Source organism: Coenobita brevimanus, chromosome 110 (genome assembly GCF_032717465.1).
Source record: "Coenobita brevimanus isolate Jiangsu-jjx chromosome 110, ASM3271746v2, whole genome shotgun sequence".
NCBI lineage: Eukaryota > Metazoa > Arthropoda > Malacostraca > Decapoda > Coenobitidae > Coenobita > Coenobita brevimanus.
In genome coordinates this window covers 35,060,233-35,084,911 of record NC_137063.1, presented here as the reverse complement: position 1 = coordinate 35,084,911, position 24,679 = coordinate 35,060,233, and the positions used below count along the sequence as shown (strand labels likewise).

At 43.2% G+C, this 24,679-nt stretch overlaps 1 protein-coding gene across 1 annotated transcript in view; it reads right to left on the bottom strand.

Moving 5' to 3' along the window:
* Zwilch (zwilch kinetochore protein) overlaps positions 1 to 24,679 on the bottom strand; it is a 200,053-nt gene that overhangs the window by 55,605 nt on the left and 119,769 nt on the right. The window contains exon 10 of the mRNA XM_080286254.1: positions 19,854 to 19,986. Within this exon, the coding sequence (XP_080142380.1) occupies positions 19,854 to 19,986 (133 nt within the window). The remainder of the gene's footprint in view (positions 1 to 19,853; positions 19,987 to 24,679) is intronic.

The following is a 24,679-nucleotide window of genomic DNA, read 5'->3' as shown; positions in this document are numbered from 1 at the left end:
GATACAAGGTAGGGCAGTGGATGTTGGAGTGGCCCCACTGAGAGAGGGCAGTGTTTGGAAACTCCCTGTACTGTTGTTTGCAGATGATACTGTGCTGTTAAGTGAAGACGAAGGGGAGCTGCAAGGCTTGGTGGATGAGTTTGGGAGAGTGTGTAAGAAACGGAATTTAAAAGTGAATGTAGGGAAGTGAATGTAGGGAAGAGAGAGGTGAAGTCAGTGAATGTACAGTGAGGTTGGATGGTGAGGAAATGGAAAATGTGAGTACGTTTAAGTACTTGGGGAGTGTGATGAGTAAGGATGGAAGTTTGGAGGGTGAAGTGCTTGAAAGGGTACAACAAGGAAGAAAGGTTGCTGGTTCCTTGAAAGCAGTGGTAAGAAACAGGAAAGTAAGTATGGAAGTGAAAAAGTTACTACATGACAGTATTGTGATACAAACTCTAACGTATAGAAGTGAAGTTTGGACGTTGTTGGAAAGACACAAGTCAGGAGTGAAAGCAGTGGAAACGGGTTAATTAAGAGAAGCCTGTGGAGTCACATGGAGAGACAGGCTGACAAATGAGGATATAAAGGAGTGTTGTGGTGTGGATGTGGATGTGATATGAAGTGTTAGGAGGAACATACTGAGGTGGTTTGGCCATGTGGAGAGGATGGAGGGTGAGAGACTGATGAGGAGAGTATATATGAGCGAGGTGGAGGGGGGGAGAGGGAGGGGGAGGCCAAGCATGAGATGGAGGGATGGAGTGGAGAGGTATATGAGACAGGGGGGTGTGAGTTGGGGGCAGGGCAGTGAAATGGCGGGGGACAGGGTGATGTGGAGGCGATTTGTTTGTGGCCACCCCGTACGGGATTGGGGTGTCTGGCAACAGACAGATAGAATCCTTGAGTCAAGGTAAACTACCTGATATTTGGAAGAAAGCAAACATTGTTCCCTTATTCAAGAAAGGGATAAACAGAAGCCACTCAACTACCAACCAGCATCACTGACCAGTGTTTTAAGATACTAGAAAAGCTGATAAGAAAAGTTTGGGTAATCCATCTAGAACACAATATGATAACAGAAAGGCAGTTTGGTTTTAGAAAAGGAAAATCATGTGTTACTAACCTATTAAGCTACTATGATAGAGTTACAGAAACATTACAGAAAAGAGAAGGATGGGTGGACAGTATCTATCTAGATTTCAAGAAAGCATTTGACAGAATATCACACCAGTGACTTTCATGGAAACTGTACCATCAAGGAGGAATCCAACACAACCTGTACAGCTGGATGCAGGATTTCCCAAAAAATGGGAAACGAGAACAGTACTAAGGGGTAAGCACACACCATGGAGGGAAGTGACTAATGGAGTTCCACAGCACTCAGTGCTGGCAATAATTATGTTTTTAGTATTTATAAATGATACAGGCAGTAACACTGGGAATGGAAGCTATCTAAACATGTTTGCTGATGATGCAAAAATACAAAGGAGAATTACTAATGCAGATTCTTGCAGAGAGGTACAAGAAGAATTAAACAAACTTCATGAATGAAGCAATAAGTGGAAAATGGAATTCAATGTGGACAAGTGTCATGTAATTAAGTACAGTGATCACTCTAATATCCGGACGCCCAATATCCGAACATCCCCACTATCCGGACATAAGAATGTTTCATACTGTAATTTTTTCCATACTATACTTACCTCATTTCACTCTTTAATGTCCTTTATTGGTGTGAATAGGGTGTTAGGAGCTATGCATGTGCAGTAGGATGGTGTTTTTCTGAGTTAGGCTAGGTTAGGGTCCATAAGTACCAGTCCAGGAGCCAGTCACCAGAATGTTTATTATTGTATGAACCTACTTCTAAACCCTCATTTTATGTTTCTTTTGCATTTATTTCAGTCATTTATGTGCCTTAATGGTGTGATTTGGGTCTGAAATAGGTGCTATGCATGTCCAGAGGGAGTTGTATAGGTGTTTCTCTGAGTTAGGGTCCATAAGTACAAGTCCATAAGCTGGGGCCCAATATCCGGACAGAACCAATATCCGGACCTACCTATGGCTCTATTACATCGGATATTGGAGTGATTACTGTATAGTAAAAGTGGAAAAAGTCCAGACTGGGATTATAAGTTAGGAAGTTCAACCTTACACATATCAGAAACGGAGAAGGACTTAGGAGTGATAATCAATAACGCACTATCTCCAGCTGACCACATCAGTGAGAACATATAGGCATACACCGGTTTAACGATCTAATTGGATAGGTAAAACCCCATCGTTAGGCGGGGTATCGTATATCGGGGTACTTTTAACATGTATTTCATTGTGGGCTGTTTACCAGCTTTGGGTTTCCCACCAAACCAAGTCCAAAACTTACCAACATGAGCCCCAAAACATGTTTAAAGGCAATCTAAATGGCCTAACAGCTGTCAAGGAAGCTAACTGAAGCCTAACACCTGTAAAGAACTCACTAAAACCAACAAATCAAATCTGAATATCATCAAATATGTCTGGAAAAAATCAAGCTTAGTAAACTGTACCCCAAAATGACAATGTACACCCAACCTATGGCTAAAACACATTAATCAAAGTCTAAAAACAGTTTATAAATCAACCTAAACACAAATTTTAGTCTAAAATATCATAAAAATCGGTATGAAAAATCAAAACTCATCGTTAAACCAGGGTTTGGCCATCGTTAGGCGGGGTATGGTGCAATTTCTACCCCCATCGTTAAGTCTGGGTATCACATCTAGGGGTATTGTAAATCGAGATATTACTGTACTTAACATGTACAGTATACGCTGCTAATATGAGAAAAGCATTCACATGTATAAATGAAGACATGCTGAGAATGATAACAACATCATTCAACAGACCAAACACGGAGTATGCATCCGTAGTCTGGAATCCTCATCACAAGAAATACATATATAAGATTGAAAAAGTACAATGCGCTGCTACAAGATAGGTACCAAGCTTAAGGGATCTAAGCTACGAAGAAAGACTGGAAAAACTGAATCTACCAACACTAAAGGAGAGAAAGAAAAGAGGAGACATGATTATGCTATATAAATCCATAATCCTATGGGGATGCATCAGCAAGGGAACACTGCAAAAAACTAAATAAAAAGAGAGATGATAAAGATGTAAGGAAATTCAGTTTCCCAAATAGTGCAACTGATCAGTGGAATGCACTACCAAATGAAATAGTGTGTGCCAAGACAATTAATAAATTTAAGGATATGTATGTTAAAAGTGGTCTAATAAATGGGACAGTACGAGCTTGACTGTGTGTGTGTGTTGATATTCACCCCGCACATGTAGGGGTACGGGTAAACAGAGAACCCGTCAGGGAAATGGCGGAATCAAGCTCTCGATTCAGAGCAAAGAGGGAACAGCAGGCTGAAGGACGAGGGGGAGCGGGAACAGCAGGCTGAAGGACGAGGGGAAGGTGCGATGGTCGGTGGAGAAAAACGGCTGGGCAAAAAAGCACCTCAAGGCTGCTCATCAGAGTCTGAGATGTCGGTGTACTCGGAGTCGAGATCTATATCCTTGTACAACTCTAGCTCCCCCAAGTCCCTAAGGCGAGGTGGAACGCCTAATGGGGAGTCTTGAAGGACCCGGCTGAGAGCTAGAGTTAAGCCGTTTTCGAACCTGGCGGCGAGGAGCTCACGAGCACACGCAGCATCGTCGGACTCAGCAGAGGATGGCAGAACAAGGGCAGGTGAGGGGCTTGTAGGTGGCAGATCGGTGGTGGAAGTTGTGAGATCCACTCCCTCAGCAGCAGGTGGAAAAACAGGGGGGGGGGAAGGGCCCTCGACGTCGCGGTGGTCGGGCAAAGCGAGGACGGCAGCCCTTTCCCCCTCGGCTGCAGACGGCAAGGAGTGGATCTCAGCAATGGTGGTGATGGTGTCAAGCTCCATGGCCGTGATCGGTGCCGGGTTGGTAGGGGGAGAGACAGACGAGCCGGTCGCCCTGTTGAGGGGTCCGTCCAGGCACAGCCGTTTGCGCGGTGTACGGCGGGGCCGAGGTGGAGGTGGCCAGGACTTGGGCTGCGCAGGAGGCCGCCGGGGACGACGATCTGGGTGAGGGCGGAATGTGCGTCTCCGACAAAGCTCTGGGGGATGACAAGTCTTGGTAGCCCGTTCTCCTCAAAGATCTGAGGGAGGAGAATGTGCAACAAAGCCTTATCACCCCCACAAAAAGCCTGTGCCGTAGCGACGCACATCGAGACTAGGAGATTAGTCTCCCCAGAACACCCAGGATCACGAGACTGGCGTCTCTGGGCCATGGGGCGCCGCCGTGCATGGGCAGAGCCCTGCACAGCAGCACCTCCCGGCCCAGTGACATCCGTAGCCTCGGGACCCTTGGGTGACTGACGGAGCCGAAACTCCACAGCCTCACCCTCGCCAAGAGAGCGCCGAAAGTGTCGGGGGTTAGGTGCAAAGATCCGCAGACTGTGCACGAAAACATCAGCACCGGTGTCCCGGCGCTTGATGAAGCTGTACCCAGACTTCACATTGAACCTTACCACCGCACCTGTGATCTTCGTGGCTCCCGGCAGCCTAGAACTACTGCTGGATGCCCCCCTCAACGGGTCGTAGGCGGTGGCAGTAGAGCGCTGGTCGGGCATGGCTGGGAAGGTCTCACTAAGACAGCAGTGATCCTCCTCCTACGGCTGCTCGACCGGACAATTAGGTAAGAACAAACGAACACACACACACACGAGAGAGAGCGAGAGAGACAGGAAGGGTCGGACGTGTCTGCATTTAGCTCCGCTCTGTAAACAAACAAAATGGCGAGTGGAGGCAGTCAAACTCCTCCCAGTCACCAAACGTTTAATACACAGGACAGTACGAGCTTGACTCATTCCTCACGCACACACACACACATACACACGAGAGAGAGAGAGCGAGAGAGACAGAAAGGGCCGGGCGTGTCAGCATTTACTCTGCTCTGTAAACAAACAACATGGCAAGTGGAGGCAATCAAACTCCTCCCAGTCACCAAACATTTAATACACGGGACAGTATGAGCTTGACTCATTCCTGCTGAGATACAATTAGGTAAGAACACACACACACACACAAGAGAGAGAGAGAGAGAGAGGTTAGATGTGTCGGCATTTAGCTCCGTTCTGGAGACAAACAAAATGGCGAGTGGAGGCAGTCAAACTCCTCCCAGTCAGCAAAAACTTGATTTTACTGGGTTTACTGGTTAAATTAGGCTGGAGGAGAAGTCTGGACGTTTCGAGTATCGTGGAGGGGCTGCTGAAGAGACTGGAAAAAGTGGCAAGTGAGCTAAGGGCTGAAAATATTGAATTATGGCAAAGTTGGAATAAAATGAGCTGAAAATCAATGGGGTTATTTCTGATCTCCAGACAGAAAACCAGATTTTGAAAGAAAAATGTGAAACTTTGAGGGAGAAGATAGAAGAAAATGAAGATGTTACGGAAATTGTCGAAGATGTCAATGGATTGTATAACGAATGGAAGAAAGAAAAGGAGAAGGTGAAAACGAACTTCAAGGGCATAATGGAAAACCAAATGAAGGAATAGGTAGTAAGTGCTATAAAAGACAAGGGAAATCTGGTAAGAGAAACAGCTGAGAAGGAAAAATGTGTACCGGTAGTTGTTTTGGGGAGTGTACAGGGATTTAATGCCTGTCTGTCACATCAGAGAGAAGCAGGAAAAAATGGTGGCGAGATAATAAAGGAAGTTCATGAGACAGATCCAGCACTGGATGAAGAAAATGATTAGTTTCACAAGTTAGGAAAGTAAGAAGAAGGAGGTGAGAGACCCAAGAAAATCAAATTTGCTGCCAAAGAAGTTATTGCATGGTCATGGAAACTGGCTAAGAAAGAGGAGTTTAAGAAAATCTGAATCAGGAAAGATACGAATGAGGAAGAAAGAGCTAAAACAAGTGAATTAAACAAAGAAGCCAAGGAAAAAAATGCAATGAGAACAGAGCAGAAGAAGAAATCAACTGGAGAGTTTTGGATCTAAAGCTGAGGAAGTGGTACAGGAATGCAGCCGGGAAGGAAGAATCAGCTTAAATGAAGTAAGTAAAAGGTGGAATGTTTCATACACAAATGTTAATGTGCTGATATCTACACTTGAAGAGATTAATGACCACCTGAGGGTAAATAAGCCAGACATTATGGGACTAGTGGAGACTAAATTTAATGACACAGAAGATATCATAGGAATTAGTGAGGGATACTACAATGTATGGAACAGAAGCAGACTTGGAAAGAGGGGAGGTGGAGTAATGATACAAGTGAGGAAAGCCATGGTTGTGGACAAGGTTGAAAAGGGTGAGGGTAAGGCAGAGGTGCTGAAAATAGTGATCAAGAAAAGTAATGGTGGAAAAAGGGAGCTTGCAGTGGCCTATGTTCCGCCCAAGAGCAAAGCATGGACTAAGAGAGAATATGAAGAAATGCTTAATAACACCAATGAATGCTTGGAAAGATACATAAGCAGATGTAGTGACAGCAGTGATGGGAGATTTTAACTGTAAGGAAGTTTGCTGGGAAGACTGGTGCACAGACGGTAGAGATGAGTCGTGGGGAAGCAAAATGTTAAAGAAGGTAATGAGTAATGTCATGACACAGTGGATTAGAGAGAATTCAAGATTCAGAGGAACTGAAGAACCCTCTCAACTAGATCTACTACTAACAAAAATAACGAATATTATTGACGAGCTGATATACAATTGCCCATTACAAAAAGGTGACCAGTCATGTTCCATGTTTATGTAAATGATACAGTGGAAGAAAAAGACAGTAACATAAGTATTTGCAGATGACGCTAAGCTATTAAGGAAAGCGAAAAAAGAATAGGACTGTAAACAGCCGAAAATGGACCATGATAAGATATCTGACTGGAGTCAAAGGTGGGAAATGCAGTTTAATGAGAAGAAATGTAAAGTAATAGAATTTGGAAAAAGTACAAGGGGGCAAACATGAAAATACAGAATGGGGAATGAATGGATCAGTAAAACTAAAGAAGAGAAAACTTAGGGGTACTGCTTTCAGATAATCTTTTGCTGAAAAATCACATAATCAAGATCACCAGAGATACATATATTTTGAGAAACGTAAGAGTTGTGTTTACTTATCTGGACGAAGAGATGATGAAAAGTTGACTGTATCAATGATTTGCCAGAGGCTGGAATATGCAGCAGTGGAATGGCTGCCACATAAAAAGAAAAATATAAGGAGGACTGAAAGAACACGAAGTGCTGCAACGAAAATGGTACCCGGCATCAGAAACTTACCGTACCAGGAACAACTGTCAAGACTAAATCTCCCAATCTTAGAAAAAAGAATAATAAGGGGAGATTTGATTTATGTGTACAGAGTATCCAAGGGAATGGGGAAGCTTGACAGGGAGGACCTGTTTTTGTGGGATGAAAGAGAAACAAGGGGTCATGGAAAAAAGCTGAAACAGACCACATGCAAGAGACATAGAAAAATACAGCTTCCCTTACAGAACTAATAAAGCATGGAATAACCCAGATAAAGAGGTGTTAAATGCCAAGGATATTCACAATTTCAAAACCAAGTTGGATGTCAGTAGTTATGGAGACAGGACAGTAAGAGCATAGTTTCCTTCTCTTAAATCACAACTAAGTAAATACACACACACACACACACACACACACACACACACACACACACATAAAAATGATAGTGAATTTATGGGATCAAGTGAAGATGGGAAGGCTCAGCAGTTAGCTGGGATGATAGTTGATTGAAATAAATATATTACAACTGATGACGGAATTAAATGAAAGGAAATTCATGGGACCACACAGCACTGCTGGATGGATATTAAAAGAATGTGCAGACCAATTTGTGCACCCAGTTTATGGTATTACTAAATGTTCATTGAACACAGGAGAGCTGCCATTACAATGGAAAAGGTCAAATATAGTGCTAATTTATAAAGGAGGCGATAAAGAAGACCCACTTAATTATAGACCAATATTCCTCACCAGCATTGTTTCCAAAGTACATGAAAAAATTATCAGTAAAGGGTGGATTAATTTCCTAGAGGTAAATTCATTCATTCACTCATTATCTAATCCAGTGTTGCCACATGAGAAGCACAGGAGTGCAGGAGCCCAGGACTAGGCAAGTTGATCCTGAAATTTAAGATTAGAGTGACCAGCCTCATTCATCTCTGAGTGTCATTTTGTGAGCAATAAACTCCAACCATCCCTTGGAAATAAGCCTGCACAGGCTCAATCCAATTGGAGCACCGTAATTACCCACTAAACTACCAGGTGGCATAATTTGGTTACCACCCACTATAGTAAATGGTTTCCTGATGTACAGGAAACCATTTACCTTGTCACTCGGTGTAGAGTCACCCGCAGACAGAAGGAAGAGGAAAGAATGGAGGAAAGAATGGAGGAAAGAAAGAGAGAGGAGGAAGGAAGGAAAGAAAGAAGGAAGAGAGGAAAGGGCGAGCACACGAGAGCAGCACTACACTGTACAGTTCAAGCCAGACTGGAAAATGGAGTTTAATGCAAGAAAATGCCATATCTTAGAAATGGGAATAAGAGGCAAAAGACCTAGTTATGAGTATAAAATGGGAAGAGAAGGGATCAGCCATACATGGAAAGAGAGAGATCTATGGGTGACCATAAAGGATTATCTATCACCAAAGAAGCACATAATAAGATCATTAGAGGGACATATAGACTGATGGCCAATGTAAGAGTGGCTTTCAGCCATCTAGATAAGGAAATGTTGAGAGATAATTGTGTCCATGATAAGACAAAAATGACAATGAGCATCAGTGATATGGTCACAAAATTTGAAGAAGCATGTAAGAACATTGGGAAAGATACAGAGGATGGTAACTAGGATGCCACCAAGTTTGTGAGAATTGTCTTTAAACAATGTAAGGTCGGGCATGAAAGGGTGAGGAAGATGCAAGGAAGGAGATGCTTTGCTGATAAATGAAGTGTGGCAGAGTGGAATGAGAGACCACATATGTGTCAGCTCAAGATGTATGTCAAGTTCAAGTTTGAGAAGACAAAAGTGGCAGTGATCATAGTGTATGCACCATGTAATGACAGGAGTGAGACAAGAAAGACAGACCTTGGGATGAGCTGGATGGGATTGCAGGAGATGTGCCCAGGAGTTATTAAGTGTTTGTAATGGGTGACATGAATGGGAGAGTAGGCACTGGCCCTGTGAATGATATAAAGGGTAATAATGAAGTACCAGGAGAGAATGATAATGGGAAGCAACTGAAGGACATGTGTCAGGAAAGGAGGCTGTGCATTTGTAACTCTTATTTCAAACACAATGGGAGAAGGCAGGGCTGAAGTGATATATATGAAATTAGAAACTGGAGAGAATGTTAAGAGAGATATGGCGGTAGTGTATGTTCCCCCAAAGACGAGAGCATGGAAGGATGACGAATACCATGAGATGTTGTCAGATATGGCTAGCTACTTGCAAAAAATAATTGAGAAAAGCAATAATATAATTTTGGTGGGTGACTTTAATTGTAAAGAGGTGAACTGGGAGGAATGGTACTCGGGAGGCGGCGAGGATTCGTGGGGCACTATGTTATTAAATATAATAATGAATAATGTGATGACGCAATGGGTCAAAGAAGAGACACGGTTTCGAGGTGAGGACACACCAGCAAGGTTAGATTTACTGTTCACCAAAGAACCCGATGTAATAGAATCATTGGAATATCCCTGTCCTTTGGGAAAAAGTGATCACGTGGTCATTGAGTTCCAGATGTTAATAGGAAACATCGAGCTAAGAGACGAGCTTCATAGACAGGGAAGATACAACTTTGGCAAAGCAAATTTTACAGGATTGAGAAACTTTTTTGAAAATGCGGACTGGAGAAAATTCAGAGAAACAAGAGAGATACAGAGGAAGTGGGATATCTTTCTAGACCTCTATAATTTGGGAGTGGAAAAATTTGTACCAAGAGTAAGAGGGAGAGAAAACAGGAAAAAGGAGTGGTTTAATAGGTGTATGATAGCAAAAAAAGAGAGAGATAAGGCGTGGAACAATTGGAGAAAGAGAGGTAACGACAGAACAAAGGAAGAATATAAAAGAACAAGAAATGAATACACAAGAATACGTAGAGAAGAAGAAAGGAACTTTGAAAAAGGTATAATTGACAAATGCAAGGATGAACCCAAACTGTTTTATAGATTTGTTAATGGCAAACTGAAACAAAAGGAAGGAATCACCAAGTTGAAAGTAGAAGGAGAGGTCTTTAAGGATGCGGCAATGCAAGCAGAAATAATGAACAAACGTTTCCAGTCAGTTTTCACTAAAGAAAAGGAGCTTGTGGAAGGGGAGGGAGTGATTAGAAATGTTCCGGTGATGAAAGATATAAAAGCGGAGGTACAGAAAGTGTATAAATTACTGGAAACTCAAGATGTAAGGAAAGCCCCAGGACCTGATGGAATTTCTAATTGGGTACTGAAGGAATGCAGAGAACAACTGGCGGATAAAATTCACAGCTTAATTGTATGCTCACTGGAAGAGGGGAAAGTGCCAAAAGAATGGAAGAGGGCAAATGTGGTACCAATTTACAAGGGAGGAAACAGGGAAGAACCCCTGAATTATAGACCAGTGTCTCTAACCAGTATGGTCACAAAATTGTGTGAGAGAATCCTGAAAGACAGATGGATAAAATATCTGGAAGAGATGAATATTTTGGCTGAATGTCAGTTTCGATTCAGAAGTGGAAGGTCATGTGTTTCAAACTTGTTGAGCTTTTACTCAAGAGCGATTGATGTGGTACAGGAGAGAGATGGTTGGGTGGATTGTGTGTACTTAGACTTGGAGAAGGCCTTTGACAAGGTACCTCATAAGAGACTAATGTGGAAACTAGAATATATAGGAGGACTAAAGGGGAAACTTCTGGAATGGATGAGAGACTTTTTGAGAGACAGACAAATGAGGACAGTAATAAAGGAAAAGATGTCTGGATGGAGGGAAGTAACAAGTGGAGTCCCTCAAGGCTCAGTGTTGGCGTCAGTAATGTTCCTGATTTACATAAATGATATGGTAGATGGAGTGAACAGTTATGCAAGTCTGTTTGCTGATGATGTAAAGATCTTGAGGAAGATAGAGGTTGAGGAGGATTGTAAAATACTGCAGGAGGATTTGGATACACAATTGGAGCCAGACGTGGGAAATGAAATATAATGTAAAGAAATGTAAAATATTGGAAATGGGTAAAAGTACCAGGAGACCATCACTGAATTATTTTATGGGTAATGAATTAATCACAAAAAGGAGAGAAGAGAAAGATTTGGGAGTGCTGGTCCAAGATAGTTTGTCACCAGAAAAGCACATTAACAAGATAGTTGGAGAGACTTATAAGCTCTTGACTAACATAATAGTAGCATTTCATTATATGGACGAGAAAATGATGAAAAAATTGATAGTGGCCATGATCCGCCCCAGGTTAGAATATGCAGCGGTAGTGTGGTCCCCACACAAAAAGAAAGATATAAACAAGATTGAGGGAATACAAAGAACAGCAACAAAGATGGTCCCCAGTCTGACAGACCTGTCATACAGAAAGAGGCTGGAAAAACTGGATTTGCCTTCGTTAGAGGAAAGGAGAAAGAGGGGAGACATGATTGCGGTGTTCAGGACCATGGTGGGAGTAGATAAAATTGACAAAGAAGATCTGTTTGTATGGGATAAGAGAGCAACAAGAGGACATGGAATGAAATTGAAAAAGTCAAGCTGCTTGAAGGATATCAAGAAATATAGCTTTCCTTACAGAAGTATAGACTTATGGAATTGCCTGGACAAAGAGATCGTCCAGTCTAAAAACTTAAACGAGTTTAAAGTTAAATTCGACTTATTGAGAAACAGCGACGGAAACCCACGAGCATAGTACATTCCGTGTATATCACAATTAGGTATATTAGGTAAATACTTAAATATTTGGAACGACTTAGACAAAGAGGTGGTGCATGAGAAAAACATTCATGTGTGTAAAGGTAGACTTGATAAATGTGGATATGGAGACAGGACAACACGAGCATTGCTCAATTCCTGTATACTACAAATAGGCAAATACAAATAGGTAAATACACAAATATACACAGAGGGAATGTTGATCGTGTTGAAAGAAGCCTGACTGATTACGTGCTCGTAGAGAAATCGATGCTGAAAAGTTGCTGATACGAGGGCAGTGAGAGGACGATGTGGAGGTTTGTCAGATCATATGATTGTGGTATGCAAGATTAAGCTGAGAGGACCGAGGTGGACCAAAAGAGAGAGGAGAAGGCAGGGAGAACGACTGAAGGCTGAGAAGCTGAGGATCAAAGAAATGGCAGATGAGTACAGGGCCAATGTAGAGGAGGAATTAGAATCAGTGAATTGGAAGGAAATGGATCTGAACAGCTTTTGCAATACATACAGGGATTGCTTAGGAATGCTAAAGCAGCGTGTGGTGCGGCAAGAATAACAACAAAGAAGATATGTACGGAATGATGGGATTAAGAGGTTTAGAGAGCAGTGTAAAAAGAGGATGAAGTGGCTAGAGTGGATATGGGACAAGAGTTCGGTTGAAATAAGAACTGAATTTACTGAGAGGAAGAGCACATAAAGAGACTAGTGAAGAGGAAAAAGGAGGAGGTAAATGATGATCCAGGAAGAAAAATGAATATGAATTATTCTGAAAATAGGAAGTTATTCTGGAAAGAGGTGTGGAAATGTAAAAGTCACCGTGGACTGAAATATAAAAGTGTGAAGGATGTATGTGGTAGATTATTAACCCATGGGGATGATGTAAGGACCAAATGGGAAGAATATTTTGAAGTCTGATAGATGGGAATGGAGAGAGCAAAGTGAATGTTAACATGATTGGTTTTAGGGGTGTACAGAGAAAAAGGAATGCAGTGCCAGGAAACATGACAGTTGCAGAGGTGAAGAACACTGTGAAGCAGCTGAAAAATAGGAAAGCAGCTGGGGTTGATGAGGTGAATGCAGAGATGATTAAATGTAATGGAGAAAGCAGAATAAAGTACTTGGTGCAGATATGTAAGAAGGCATGGATGAGTGAAACTGTGCCAGTAGAGTGGAAAAAGGCAGTGATTGTACCCCTGTACAATAATAAAGGTGAGAGAAGTAACCGCATGAATTATCATGGCATAAGTCTACTGGGTGTTGTTGGGAAGGATATAGAAGAATTATTATAGAGAAGGTAAGAGAGATATCACAAGTCCTAGTGAATGATGAACAGGGTGGCTTTAGGAGAGGCAGAGGATGTATGGATCAAATATTTGCAGTAAGAGAGATAGTGAAGACTTGCAAGATGTACTATAAGGTATTTATGGATCTGAAAAAAGCATACAACAATGTACAGTAGACAGAGAAGGACTGTGGAAGGTTTTACGCATGTACTGTGTAGATGGTAAGCTGCTAGGTGCCATCAACAGTTTTTATGATGGTAGTGAGGCATGTGTAAGGGTATATGGGAATCTTAAGTGAATGGTTCATGATTAATGTGAGCGTGCAACAAGGTTGTGTGATGTCCCCGTGGTTGTTCAATATGTTCAGTGCACCCCCAAACAATGCGAGTTTATGGGCAGCAGAAACCCTCGTATTCTACGATTTCGTATTGTGTGAACCAAAGAACTTATGGGGAAAAGGGTATGTGGTAAACAGCCTCCACCCAGGGCTTGGTCTTTGGGTCCCCCTTCCAACCTACTCTACCCTGCTAATACTTTGTCTAATAGTACTTCTAGCTGGACCAACAAATAAAACAACAAGTAGAACACCATGTAGCTTTATTTACGTGACTTCTGAATTTGTTAAGAAGTGAGGGGTGATGGGTATCCGAGGCTCAGGCCGTCTACTCTTGCCCCGCGGGACGGGGCACCCCGTTGTCACTCTCACTATCACTGCTGAGGTCTCCTAGAGATGCCATAAAGCCTTCAAAGTCAATAGCTGAGACCATGATGAACAGGTGGGTACTGCTATGATGCTAAAATGGACCACAGGACACGAGGTACAAAACGTGCTCTTGCGGCAATATGGAGATGTGTTTGTTTACCCTGGCAAGTCAACAGATGGCATGCAGATAGCCAGCCAGCCACCTGCCATTTTGAATCTGGCTTGTTGCCAGCTGCCCACCATTTTGAACCTGGCTCATTGCCAGCCACCTGCCTTCGTGTGACTGACTCGCATTGTCCAGGCCAACACTCGTAGTACTGGCAGGAAGTCAATTTTTGCCTAGGAATCATACAGCCGATTCACAGATTTCACATTTGATAAAAATAAGCATTTTCTGGGTTGACCTTGCATTGTAGGTGACTCACACCGTGTGAGTTCGCATGCTGTGGTGGGTGCACTGTATATGGATGGGGTGATGAGATGTAAAAAAAACGAGTAATGGAAAGAGGAAGGGCATTGGTAATGAATAGTGACGGATGGAATTTCTTAAATTTGTTGTACTTTTTTTTTTTATGCAAGAAAGAAGGAACCAAAGGGCAGGGGCTCACAAACCGTTCCTTCCAAGAAAAAAAAAAAAATCCAAGAGAGCCAAATTCAAGATCCATTCATTTCGATATGCCTGGACACACTGCGTTTGAAAGACTGGAGATCATAGGAAGTACGAAATACAGACAAAGGGAGACACTTCCAGAGTTGACCTGTTGTATAAATGAAGGACTGGGAGTAATGGTTAACTTTTGCATTAGAGAGCTGGACAGAAAAGGGATGAGAGTTTCTTGCTAGACGGGTGCTACACGCGCGTCGTAGAGGTGGAGGGATGCAACCAGACAGTTCAGAGGAGCAGCGACCACTGAAGCAGCGAGAGAAAAGAGATAAAGATGCAACAGTGTGGCAAAGAGACAGAGGTTGAAGACAGCCAGTAAGAGAAGGAGAGTTGATGAGATGAAAAGCCTCTATTGAGAAGAGCTGAATGTGGGGGCCTCCCCACAAGAGAGTTGTACTCTACACAGGGGCAAATAAAACCCATGTATAAAGTCAACAACCGTGCAGGGGTAAAGAAGGTACAGAGTTGGCTTAGCACACCTAATCTCTTGGAAGCAGATTTTACAATAGATGCAATATGATCTTTCCAAGATAAGTCCCAAGTGAATGAAACCCCAAGCATGTTCAAGGATGATGCAGGATTGAGCTGGATATTATTAAACATTAGTGGGAACTCCTGTGGAAGATTATGTTGGGCTGATAAGCGTAAGAACTGAGTTTTTGATGCATTAAAAACAACAAGATTATTTTTACCCCAGTCAGAGATACAAACCAAGTCAGACATTAGGTGTGCCATAGCCTCAACCCTTGTTTGTTGAAGTAACTGCTGAGATGGACATTGTGAGAACCAAAGGAAAGGTGAAGGGTGGAATCATCAGCGTAGAAGTGAATAGGGTGAGATGTACAGTTTAGAAGGTCACTGATGAATAAAAGAAAGAGAGTTGGTGATAGGACAGCGCCCTGAGGAACACCACTGTTGACAGACCTAGGAGAAGAATGATGGTCGTCTACAACAACAGCTACTGAACGACCAGAAAGGAAGCTAGAGATGAAGGCACAGATAGCAGGATAGAAACCATAAGAGGGCAGATTGGAAATTAAAGATTTATGCCAGACTCGACTGAAAGCCTCTGAGATGTCGAGTGCAATGGCAAAGCTTTCGCCAATGTCCCAAAAGGAGGATGACCAGGAGTCTGAAAGGTAGGTGAGAAGATCGCCAGTGGAGCGTCCCTGACGGAACCCATACTGACGATCAGAAAGAAGGTTTAAAAATTTTCTGTTAAGAATGGACTCGAAAACTTTTGAAACACAGGATGTTAAAGCAACTGGATGATAGTTAGAGGGTTGGGAATGGTCCCTCTTCTTTGGGACCTTCTTCCAGCAAGAAGGTAAGGCACAAGTTGACAGACAAAGGTGAAAGAGTTTGCCTAGGCTGGGTGTAAGCACAGAAGCACAGTTCTTGAGAACAACAGCAGGGACTCCATCAGGTCCATATGCCTTGTTAGTATTAAGGCCAGTGATAGCAGAAAATACATCAGCCGAAGAAATTTTAATGTCAGCCATGAGGAAGTCAGTGGGGGGAAGTGATGGAGGAACAACACCGGAATCGTCTAAGGTGGAATTGGAGGAGAAAGTCTGAGCAAAGAGATCTCCTTTATCAGTTGAAGAAATAGCTACACAGCCATCAGAAGAGAAAAGAGGGGAGAAGGATGATAAGGTAAAGTTATTAGAAAGGTTTCTGGAAAGGTGCCATAAGGAGTGGGAAGAATTTGAGTTGGAGAGTTGAGAGCATTTAGTAAGGATGAAATTATTTTTTGCAGAGCGAAGAACAGGTTTAGCACGATTCCGGGCAGAAACAAAAGCAAGATATGATTCAGGGGTGGGTTGGTTCTGGTACCTTTTATAGGTCCTCTCCTTGTTGCAGATAGCATTAGAACAAGTGTGATTAAAACAAGGCTTTCTTGCATTAGTCAAAGGACATAAGAAGGGAATGCATGCTTCCATGCCTGATAGAATAACCTCTGTAATGCGCAATGCACACTCAGATCGCTCCTGGGCACGCAAGCAATAATCATTCCAGGGAAAATGAAAGAAGTACTGCCTGAGGGCCTCCCAATCCACAGCTCCAAAGTGCCACAGTCGACGTTTCTTTGGAGGGTCCACTGGCTGTACCGGGGCAATAGGACAGGTCAAGGTAAGTAGGTTGTGATTGGAGGAGCCCAATGGAGAGGAAAGATTAACAGTGTAGGCAGAAAGATTAGTTGTAAGAAAGAGGTCAAGTATGTTGAAGCTCTCACCGAGGCAGTCAGGGATACAGGTGGGGTGCTGTACAAGCTGTTCTAGGTCATTAAGGATAGAAAAGATGTAGGCTTGTTCACCAGGTGGATCAGTGAAAGGAAAGGAGAGCCAAAGGTGATGGTAAACATTGAAATCTCCTAGAATGGAGATTTCAGAGAAAGGAGAAATAGATAGAATGTGTTTCATCGTAGAAGTAAGACAGTCGAAAAATTATCCAGTCAGCAGACTTAGGAGATAAGTAAACAGTGCAGATATATTTAGTGAGAGAATGACAAGAAAGCCGAAGCCAGAGAGTAGAGAATTCAGAAGAATCAAGTTCAGGAACACGAGAGCAAGATAAATCATTGCGCACATATACACAACAGCGACCTTTGGCTTTCAAATGAGTATAGAGAAAGTAGGAGGAAACAGAAAAGGGTTTGCTGTCAGTTGCCTCAGACAGCTGAGTCTCAGTGAGGAAGAGAAGGTGAGATTTAGAGAAGGAGAGTTGATGTTCGACAGAGAGAAAGTTAGAGGAAAGGCCACGAATGTAGCAGAAATGAAGAAGTGATTCAGACATCTCTCTGAGTCGTCACCGGGAGAGGGGCGGACGGTGGGGGAATTTATGCCCCCCCCCCCCGAGGACTCAGAGGCCAGATTTGACTGAGCCATTTTTCTTTTTAAATTTTGAAAAGGAAGTGTGGTGTGTACTGTATATGTAGTCTGGTGTTGATAGTTAGAGAAACTTGTATTGGAGAGCATGCTGGCCTACTCTCTGTGTTACTGAGGCACTGAAGAAGTTCAGCAAAGGGAGATGGTCAGGAAACAGTCCCAAGGACTGATGAAACGGGAGCTCCAGCTGTCCCAGTCATTAGCTTTCCATCCACCTTGGGAGTACTGCCCTGCTCGACTGGTGCTACAGTCTACTACTGCTGATGATGCGGTGCTACTTGCAAATACCAGAAAAAAGCTTGGTAAACAAGTGCAGAGTCTTGTAAATGTCTGTGAGCATCATGCCTTGAGAGTAAATGCAGAAAAGAGTAAAGTGATGGTCACTGAGAGAGGTGACTCCCAGTGTGATGTTACAGTGAATGGAGAGAGACGAACTGGTGAAAGAGTGCAAATACCTGGATACATTAATAGAAAAGAGAAGAAAATGTGCAAAACAAATGGAAAGTAGAGTGACACAAGGAAAGAAAGTAGCTGGTGCTATGAAGGCCCTGATAAGAAACAGAGGCTTGAGTGTTGCTGCTGCACAAGGCTTACATGAAAGAGTGTTAGTGCCAACTTTAACATATGGATGTGAGATTATGGTGTGGCATGAAAATGAAAAACCAAGAGTGAGAGCAGTGGAGATGGGACTGCTGAGGAATGTAAGTGAAGTACAGAGTAGATATTGTGAAAGATGTGGAGTGACAGTCTGTGGACACCAGAATCGAAGAGAGCGTACTGAGATGGTATGGTCATGTGGAGAGAACGGATAACAACAGAGTGGTGAAAAAGGTAAATCAAAGCAAATACGAAGGAGGGAGGAGGTGAGGTAGGCCAAGGAGAAAGTGGAGGGATATGATGGATGAGTGTGTGAGGAAAAGAGAGGTATGAAAGTTGGTGAGGCTAAGGGACTGATATGAGATTGAACTGGCTGGATGAATTCTGTGTGGAGATGTGCAAGACCAGAGATTTGGCATCCCTATTTAGCGCGACAGCTTTCGGATTGGCTCTATCCGATAGGTGTAAGTGAAGCTAGAGGTTGTGATAAAATTTTGGGGGGCCTATCAGATGGAGCTAGGATTGCGAGGGCTTGAATGATGGGTGAATGTAAGTGTGGCCCACTGAATTGGAGAAACTTTGGCTGTCTGGACATTGCTACTCTTAACCCTGCCCTAGGGTGGGAAAGGAGGTTCGGATGATGATGATGATGATGAATGTCTGAAGAAGAGAGAGTGAAGGGGCTGAAGTTACCAACACTCAGTGAAAAAAGAGAGAGGGGAGATTTGATTTTCATGTTTAGAGGTGTTAGAAAACTAGAAAAGGTGGGCAGAGAAGATCTGTTTGTAGATGATGATGGAAAGACAAGAGAACATGAATATAAACCGAAGAAGAGTACATGCTTAAATAACAGAAGATGGCAACTAGTATGTTACCAAATTTGAGGGAACTGTCTTATGAAGAGAGACTGAAGGGGCCGAAGTTACCAACACTCAGTGAAATATGTGAGAGGAGATATGATGCTGATGTTTAAAGTGTTTCTCCTCCCTCCTTTCCTTCCTTCATCTTCTGTCTTTCTTTACTTCATTCTTTCCCTGTCCTACTGCCTATGGGTGACTTTACACTCCCTCTTCTGTCTTTCTTTCCTTCACTCTTTCCTGTTCCTTCTGACTATGGGTAACTCTACACTGAGTGACATGCCAAATGGTCCGTACACCAGGAAACCATTTACTGTGCTGGGTGGTAAACATATAATTATATCATGGCATCTGGGGGTTTAGTGGGTAGTTGCAGCACTCCAACTGGATTGAGCCGGTGAAGGTTTATATTCAAGGGGTGGTTGGGGTTACTGCCCACATAATGCCACTCAGGGATGAGTGAGGCTGATCACTCTCATCTTAAATGTCAGGACCAATTTGCCTAGCCCCGGGCTCCTACGCTCCTCATGGGGCAAGGTAGGATTGGATGATGGATAGATGGATAGAAAACTAGAAAAGTTGGGCAGAGAAGATCTGTTTGTAAATTATGATGGAAAGACAGGAAGACATGAATATAACATGAAGAAGAGTAGATGCTTAAATACCAAGAAAAAGCATAGGTTTCCCAAACAGAAGTATAGACATCTGAAACAATTTGGAAGAGGTGGTGGCGAACACACAGAAGAACCACGTGTTTCAAAGCAGACTGGATACTTTAACACAGAGAAACAGGTCAACATGAGCTTCGCACAAATCCTGTATACTAAAACTAGGTACACATACACACACACACACACACACACACACACATGCATACACATACACAAACATGCACACACACAAAATCACTGCAACCACAACTTGAAACTAAGGAGCTATGTGACCACTTACTTTGAAAAATATTAATGTAGTCCCTCTTCATCTTCTCACAACCCATCTCAATCAACATCTTGAGAGGTGTGACACCAGAGAGTTCCGGAACGTTATCTTTCCCTCGCATTATATTTCGCAGCAACACACCAACCTAAAAGATGATTTATGAGGAGAGTCCAAGTCATCAAAAAAATACTGAATTCCAAATCTTTTCAGCCTGAGGATGCATTCTGTTTTGGACAAAATTCACAAGAAATAACAAAGACATTGCTAATTAAATTTACACTGAGATTTAAAATACTGATATACAAGTTGCTCTAATCAAAAACATCATTTACACATTAAAAAAACTGTGATACAGCTTAACTCGTCTTTATCTTATATTGAAAACAATGTGTACAAAGAAGGCCCATGCCTGGCCAAAACCACTGTACCCTTAACCTCGTCAGGCCAAGGGTGTCTTTATAAATTATTCTTGCCATCTTAAGACAATTTTATCCACCTTAAGGAAAGTTCTTTAGAACTGATGGGGTTAGATATAGCCCAGCAAACCCCTTCAATGCAAGAAGTCATTTCTAAGTAACAAACTCATTAGTTGGTAATAAGAATAAAGTAACACAGGGGGTAGGATGTAGCACCACCTGATCAGGGCAGTACTCCTGAGGAGGATGGGAATGCTGGTGACAGGAAGAGCTGGAGCTCGTTTCACTAGTCATCAGGATACCCTGACCATCCCTCTTTCCTGATCCTTTCTAGTGCGACACTACCATGGACAGTAAGCCAGCAAACTCTCCCAAACACTTTTCTCTAACAATCTAAAGTATTACTCTACTAGGTGCTTTACATAGCACACAGCATACCCCGCCAAATCACAGGCACTAGCACCAGTAAGGGCATGTGGTCAGAAAACTTGATCCTGCTTCCAAGTGGTGGACTTGAAGAGTGGCATAGTGCAGGCTCCACTAGCTCAGTTTTGGGATCAGGATGGGATGGGGCTCAGATCTGTGCCAAAGGGTACAGGGCATTGCAGTTACCAGGCTGCTGTTTCTACCCAACAGAGAGGGGCCTGAACCTTGGAGCAGCACCCCAGGAGGCTGCCCTATCAGTGGGTGCATAATGGCGGGACGCTGGGGCAGTCATAATGCCAGGACAGCTCAGATGGTGTCCCTGTAGCTGGCTTGGCAGGGTGATCCAAGGCCACTGCCAGAGCTACTGGCCATGTCTAATGGGCTATGGGTCCCTGGTCCCATGCCTGGACTTGGGACTGTGTGGGTAGGTGGGGTCTGTGGTCCATCTCTGCCTTCATCTACCCAACTTATGACAAAAATGGAGGGCAAAAACATTCAAAGCCTGAGGTAATTAAATCACCTACGGGGTCCAGAATGGCATCATGGAATGTGAACAGTTTCAAGGGTAGAGTAAGGGAAGTGGCAGAGACTCTGAGTAAGAGGCAGGTTAATGTCTGTTGCCTTCAGGAAGTCAAGTTCAGGGGAGGGTTACCTAGGTTGAGTTCTGGGAAGGATTGTTGGTATAAGCTATTTTGGTTATTAAGTGTAGTTGGATAAGGTGGTGTGGGAGTACTGGTTGATGAGAAATGGCTGGAATGTGCCATAAATGTAATGAAAGTAAATGAAAAGATTACAGCACTGAAAACAATTTGGTTGACTTTAGTTATATCGATATATGCTCCTCAGGATGGCTTGGGTAATGAAAAAGACAGATTCTGGGAGGACTTGCTATATATGGTTGGTGGTATGGGGGATGATGAGATGGTAGTTTTGGGTGGGGATTTAAATGGCCATGTGGGTGAAGCAGTTCAAGGATATGAGGGGGTACATGGGGGATATGCATATGATATGATAAATGCAGAAGGGGAAGGATACTCAAATTTGGGGGGCAATGAACATGATTGCATGCAACATGCATTTTAGGAAAAGAGAGAGTAGGCTGATTACATATGACTCTGGGGTTGACAGTCACTAAACTGACTACCTCCTGATCAAGAGGACTCACAGAAAGCTGGTGAAGTATGTTAAAATTATGGGGAGCAAAGTGTGCATGCAGAAACACAAATTACAGATATGTGACAGTGCTGAAGGAGTGGGTGGTGAAGAGGAGGACCTATGCACCCAGAAGGAAAATATGGAAGTTAAAAAAAAAAAAAGCAGTAAGGGATGCCTTCTATAGCAAGACAAGTAGAGTGGTGGCTGAACAGAAGCTGATGACAGAGGTGCTAATGAGCAGTACATTGCTCTCAGTAACAATCTCTTGAGGGCTATTCATTCACTGTGATTTTTTTTTTTCTTTTTTTTTGTGTGTTCAACTCTGGGCATAGGCTTCACAGCCTGCTATCAAGGCCCAGTAGTCCTCCTACATACCATACTCCTCTACACGTCACCACTTCGGCGCTAACACCCACCGTCCATATTGAATACATACTAGGGCTGTCTCATACAGGACTGGTGTATTGGTATTAGCGGGGGTATTTTTACGACATGTCGGCGGGGCTTCTGGTAGATCAGTAAAGCCTGATATAATGACATTCAAATCCTTAAACTGTTCCCTGCCCCAACGGGGATTTGAACCTAAGTCCGTTAGGACTGCAGGCCACCTCTCTACCGATTGAGCCACCGCCTCCTCCAAGGAGACCCTCATGACATAAGGTAACATGATGGGATGAAAGTGTAGATGCCACAGATAAGAAAGAAAACTTTTCCAGGAATGGAAAATAGGTGGTAACAGAGAAGAATCCTTAGGTGCAAAGCGCAGGGATAAAAAGGAGGTACATGGGCAAAATCTGAATCCCAAAACTTACCAGATAACTTATATACTGCTGAAAGGAAAACTATGGTATTTAAGGTGGAAAATCAGATGAAGGGGGAAAACAGGGATATCACAGGTGAGCAGTGTGTGAAGAATGCTGAACAAAAGGTAGTGGTGATAACAGAGACACCTGGAAAGTGTGTTATAACCAGCTGCTGACTGAGCAGCTTGACTGGAACGGGGATGCTTTTGAGTCAGTGGATTCAGTATCTGGCCCCTGGCCTTTGACTGATGCTGCTACTGTGAGCAGGAAAACAGGCAGGATGCAGTTAGGGAAGGCAGTGGAGGTGTCTGGGCTGACTGCTGAAATGCTGATGGCCGCAGGAGATATACGAGTGGGTTTAGTTACTGATTTGATAAATCTGATTGTATATGTGTTGTCCCAAATGACTGGCTGAAGAGTGTGATTGTAAATGTGAATAAGGGGAAGGGTGATGACCTGGAATGAGGAAATTATAGAGGCATAAACTTTTGGACTAGATAATGAAGGTAAGTGAAAGAGTCCTAGAAGGTCTATCTATCTATCCATCGCCAGATGCCTCAATCCCGTTTGGGGTGGCCACAAACAAATCGCCTCCAAGTCGCCTTGTCCCCCGCCATTTCACTCCCCTGCTCCCAACTCACACCCCTCTCTCTCATATACCTCTCCACCCCATCCCTCCATCTCATCCTTGGCCTCCCCCTCCCTCTTCCCCCCTCCACCTCACTCACATACACTCTCTTCGTCAGTCTTTCACCCTCCGTCCTCTCCACATGGCCAAACCACCTCAGTGTGTTCCTCATAACGCTTCCTATCACATCCACATCAACACCACAACGCTCCTTTATATCCTCATTCGTCAGCCTGTCTCTCCATGTGACTCCACAGGCTCCTCTTAAATAACTCATTTCCACTGCTCTCACTCTTGACTTGTGTCCTTCCAACAACGTCCAAGCTTCACTTCCGTACGTTAGAGTTGGTATCACAATACTGTCATGTAGTAACTTTTTCACTTCCATGCTCACTTCCCTGTTTCTTATCACTGCTTTCAAAGAACCAGCAACCTTTCTTCCCTGCTGTACCCTTTCAAGCACTTCACCCTCCAAACCTCCATCCTTACTCATCACACTACCCAAGTACTTAAACGTACTCACATTTTCCAATTCCTCACCATCCAACCTCGCTGTACATTCACTGACTTCACCTCTCTCAAAGACCATCACTTTACTCTTCCCTACATTCACCTTTAGATTCCGTTTCTTACACACTCTCTCAAACTCATCCACCAAGCCTTGCACCTCCCCTTCGTCTTCACTCAACAACACAGTATCATCTGCAAACAACAGTACAGGGAGTTTCCAAACACTATCCTCTCTCACCAGGGCCACTCCAACATCCACTACCCTACCTTGTACCTCTTTTATTACCACATCCATGTACAGATTGAACAACCATGGAGACATGACACATCCCTGTTTCAACCCAACTTTCAGAGAGAAAAATTCACTTAGTTCACCATCCACACGCACTGCAGCCTTCGCACCATCGTACATACTCTTCATAGAATTCAACAACTTCCCATCTACTCCATATATTCTTAACACTTTCCACAGTCCTAGTCTATCCACCCTGTCATATACTTTCTCCAAATCCATGAAAGCTGCATAAAACTTCTTTCCCTTCTCTAGAAACTTTTCCACTAAAGATCTGAGAATGAATATCTGATCTACACAACCTCTTCCCTTCCTAAAGCCTCCCTGTTCTTCTCCAACTAATTTCTCTGTTCTTTCTCTAACTCTGTCAAAAAGTATCCTACCATACACTTTTCCTATTATACTAAGAAGACAAATGCCCCTATGATTACCACACACTTCTTTTTCCCCTTTTCCTTTGTACAAGGGAATAATTATACCTGACTTCCAATCCTCCAGGACTCTACCTTCCTCCCAGGCCAATCTGCACATCTTCCACATCCATTCTACTACTATCTCTCCCCCATGCTTCAGCATTTCACCACACACTCCATCAATTCCTGGGGCTT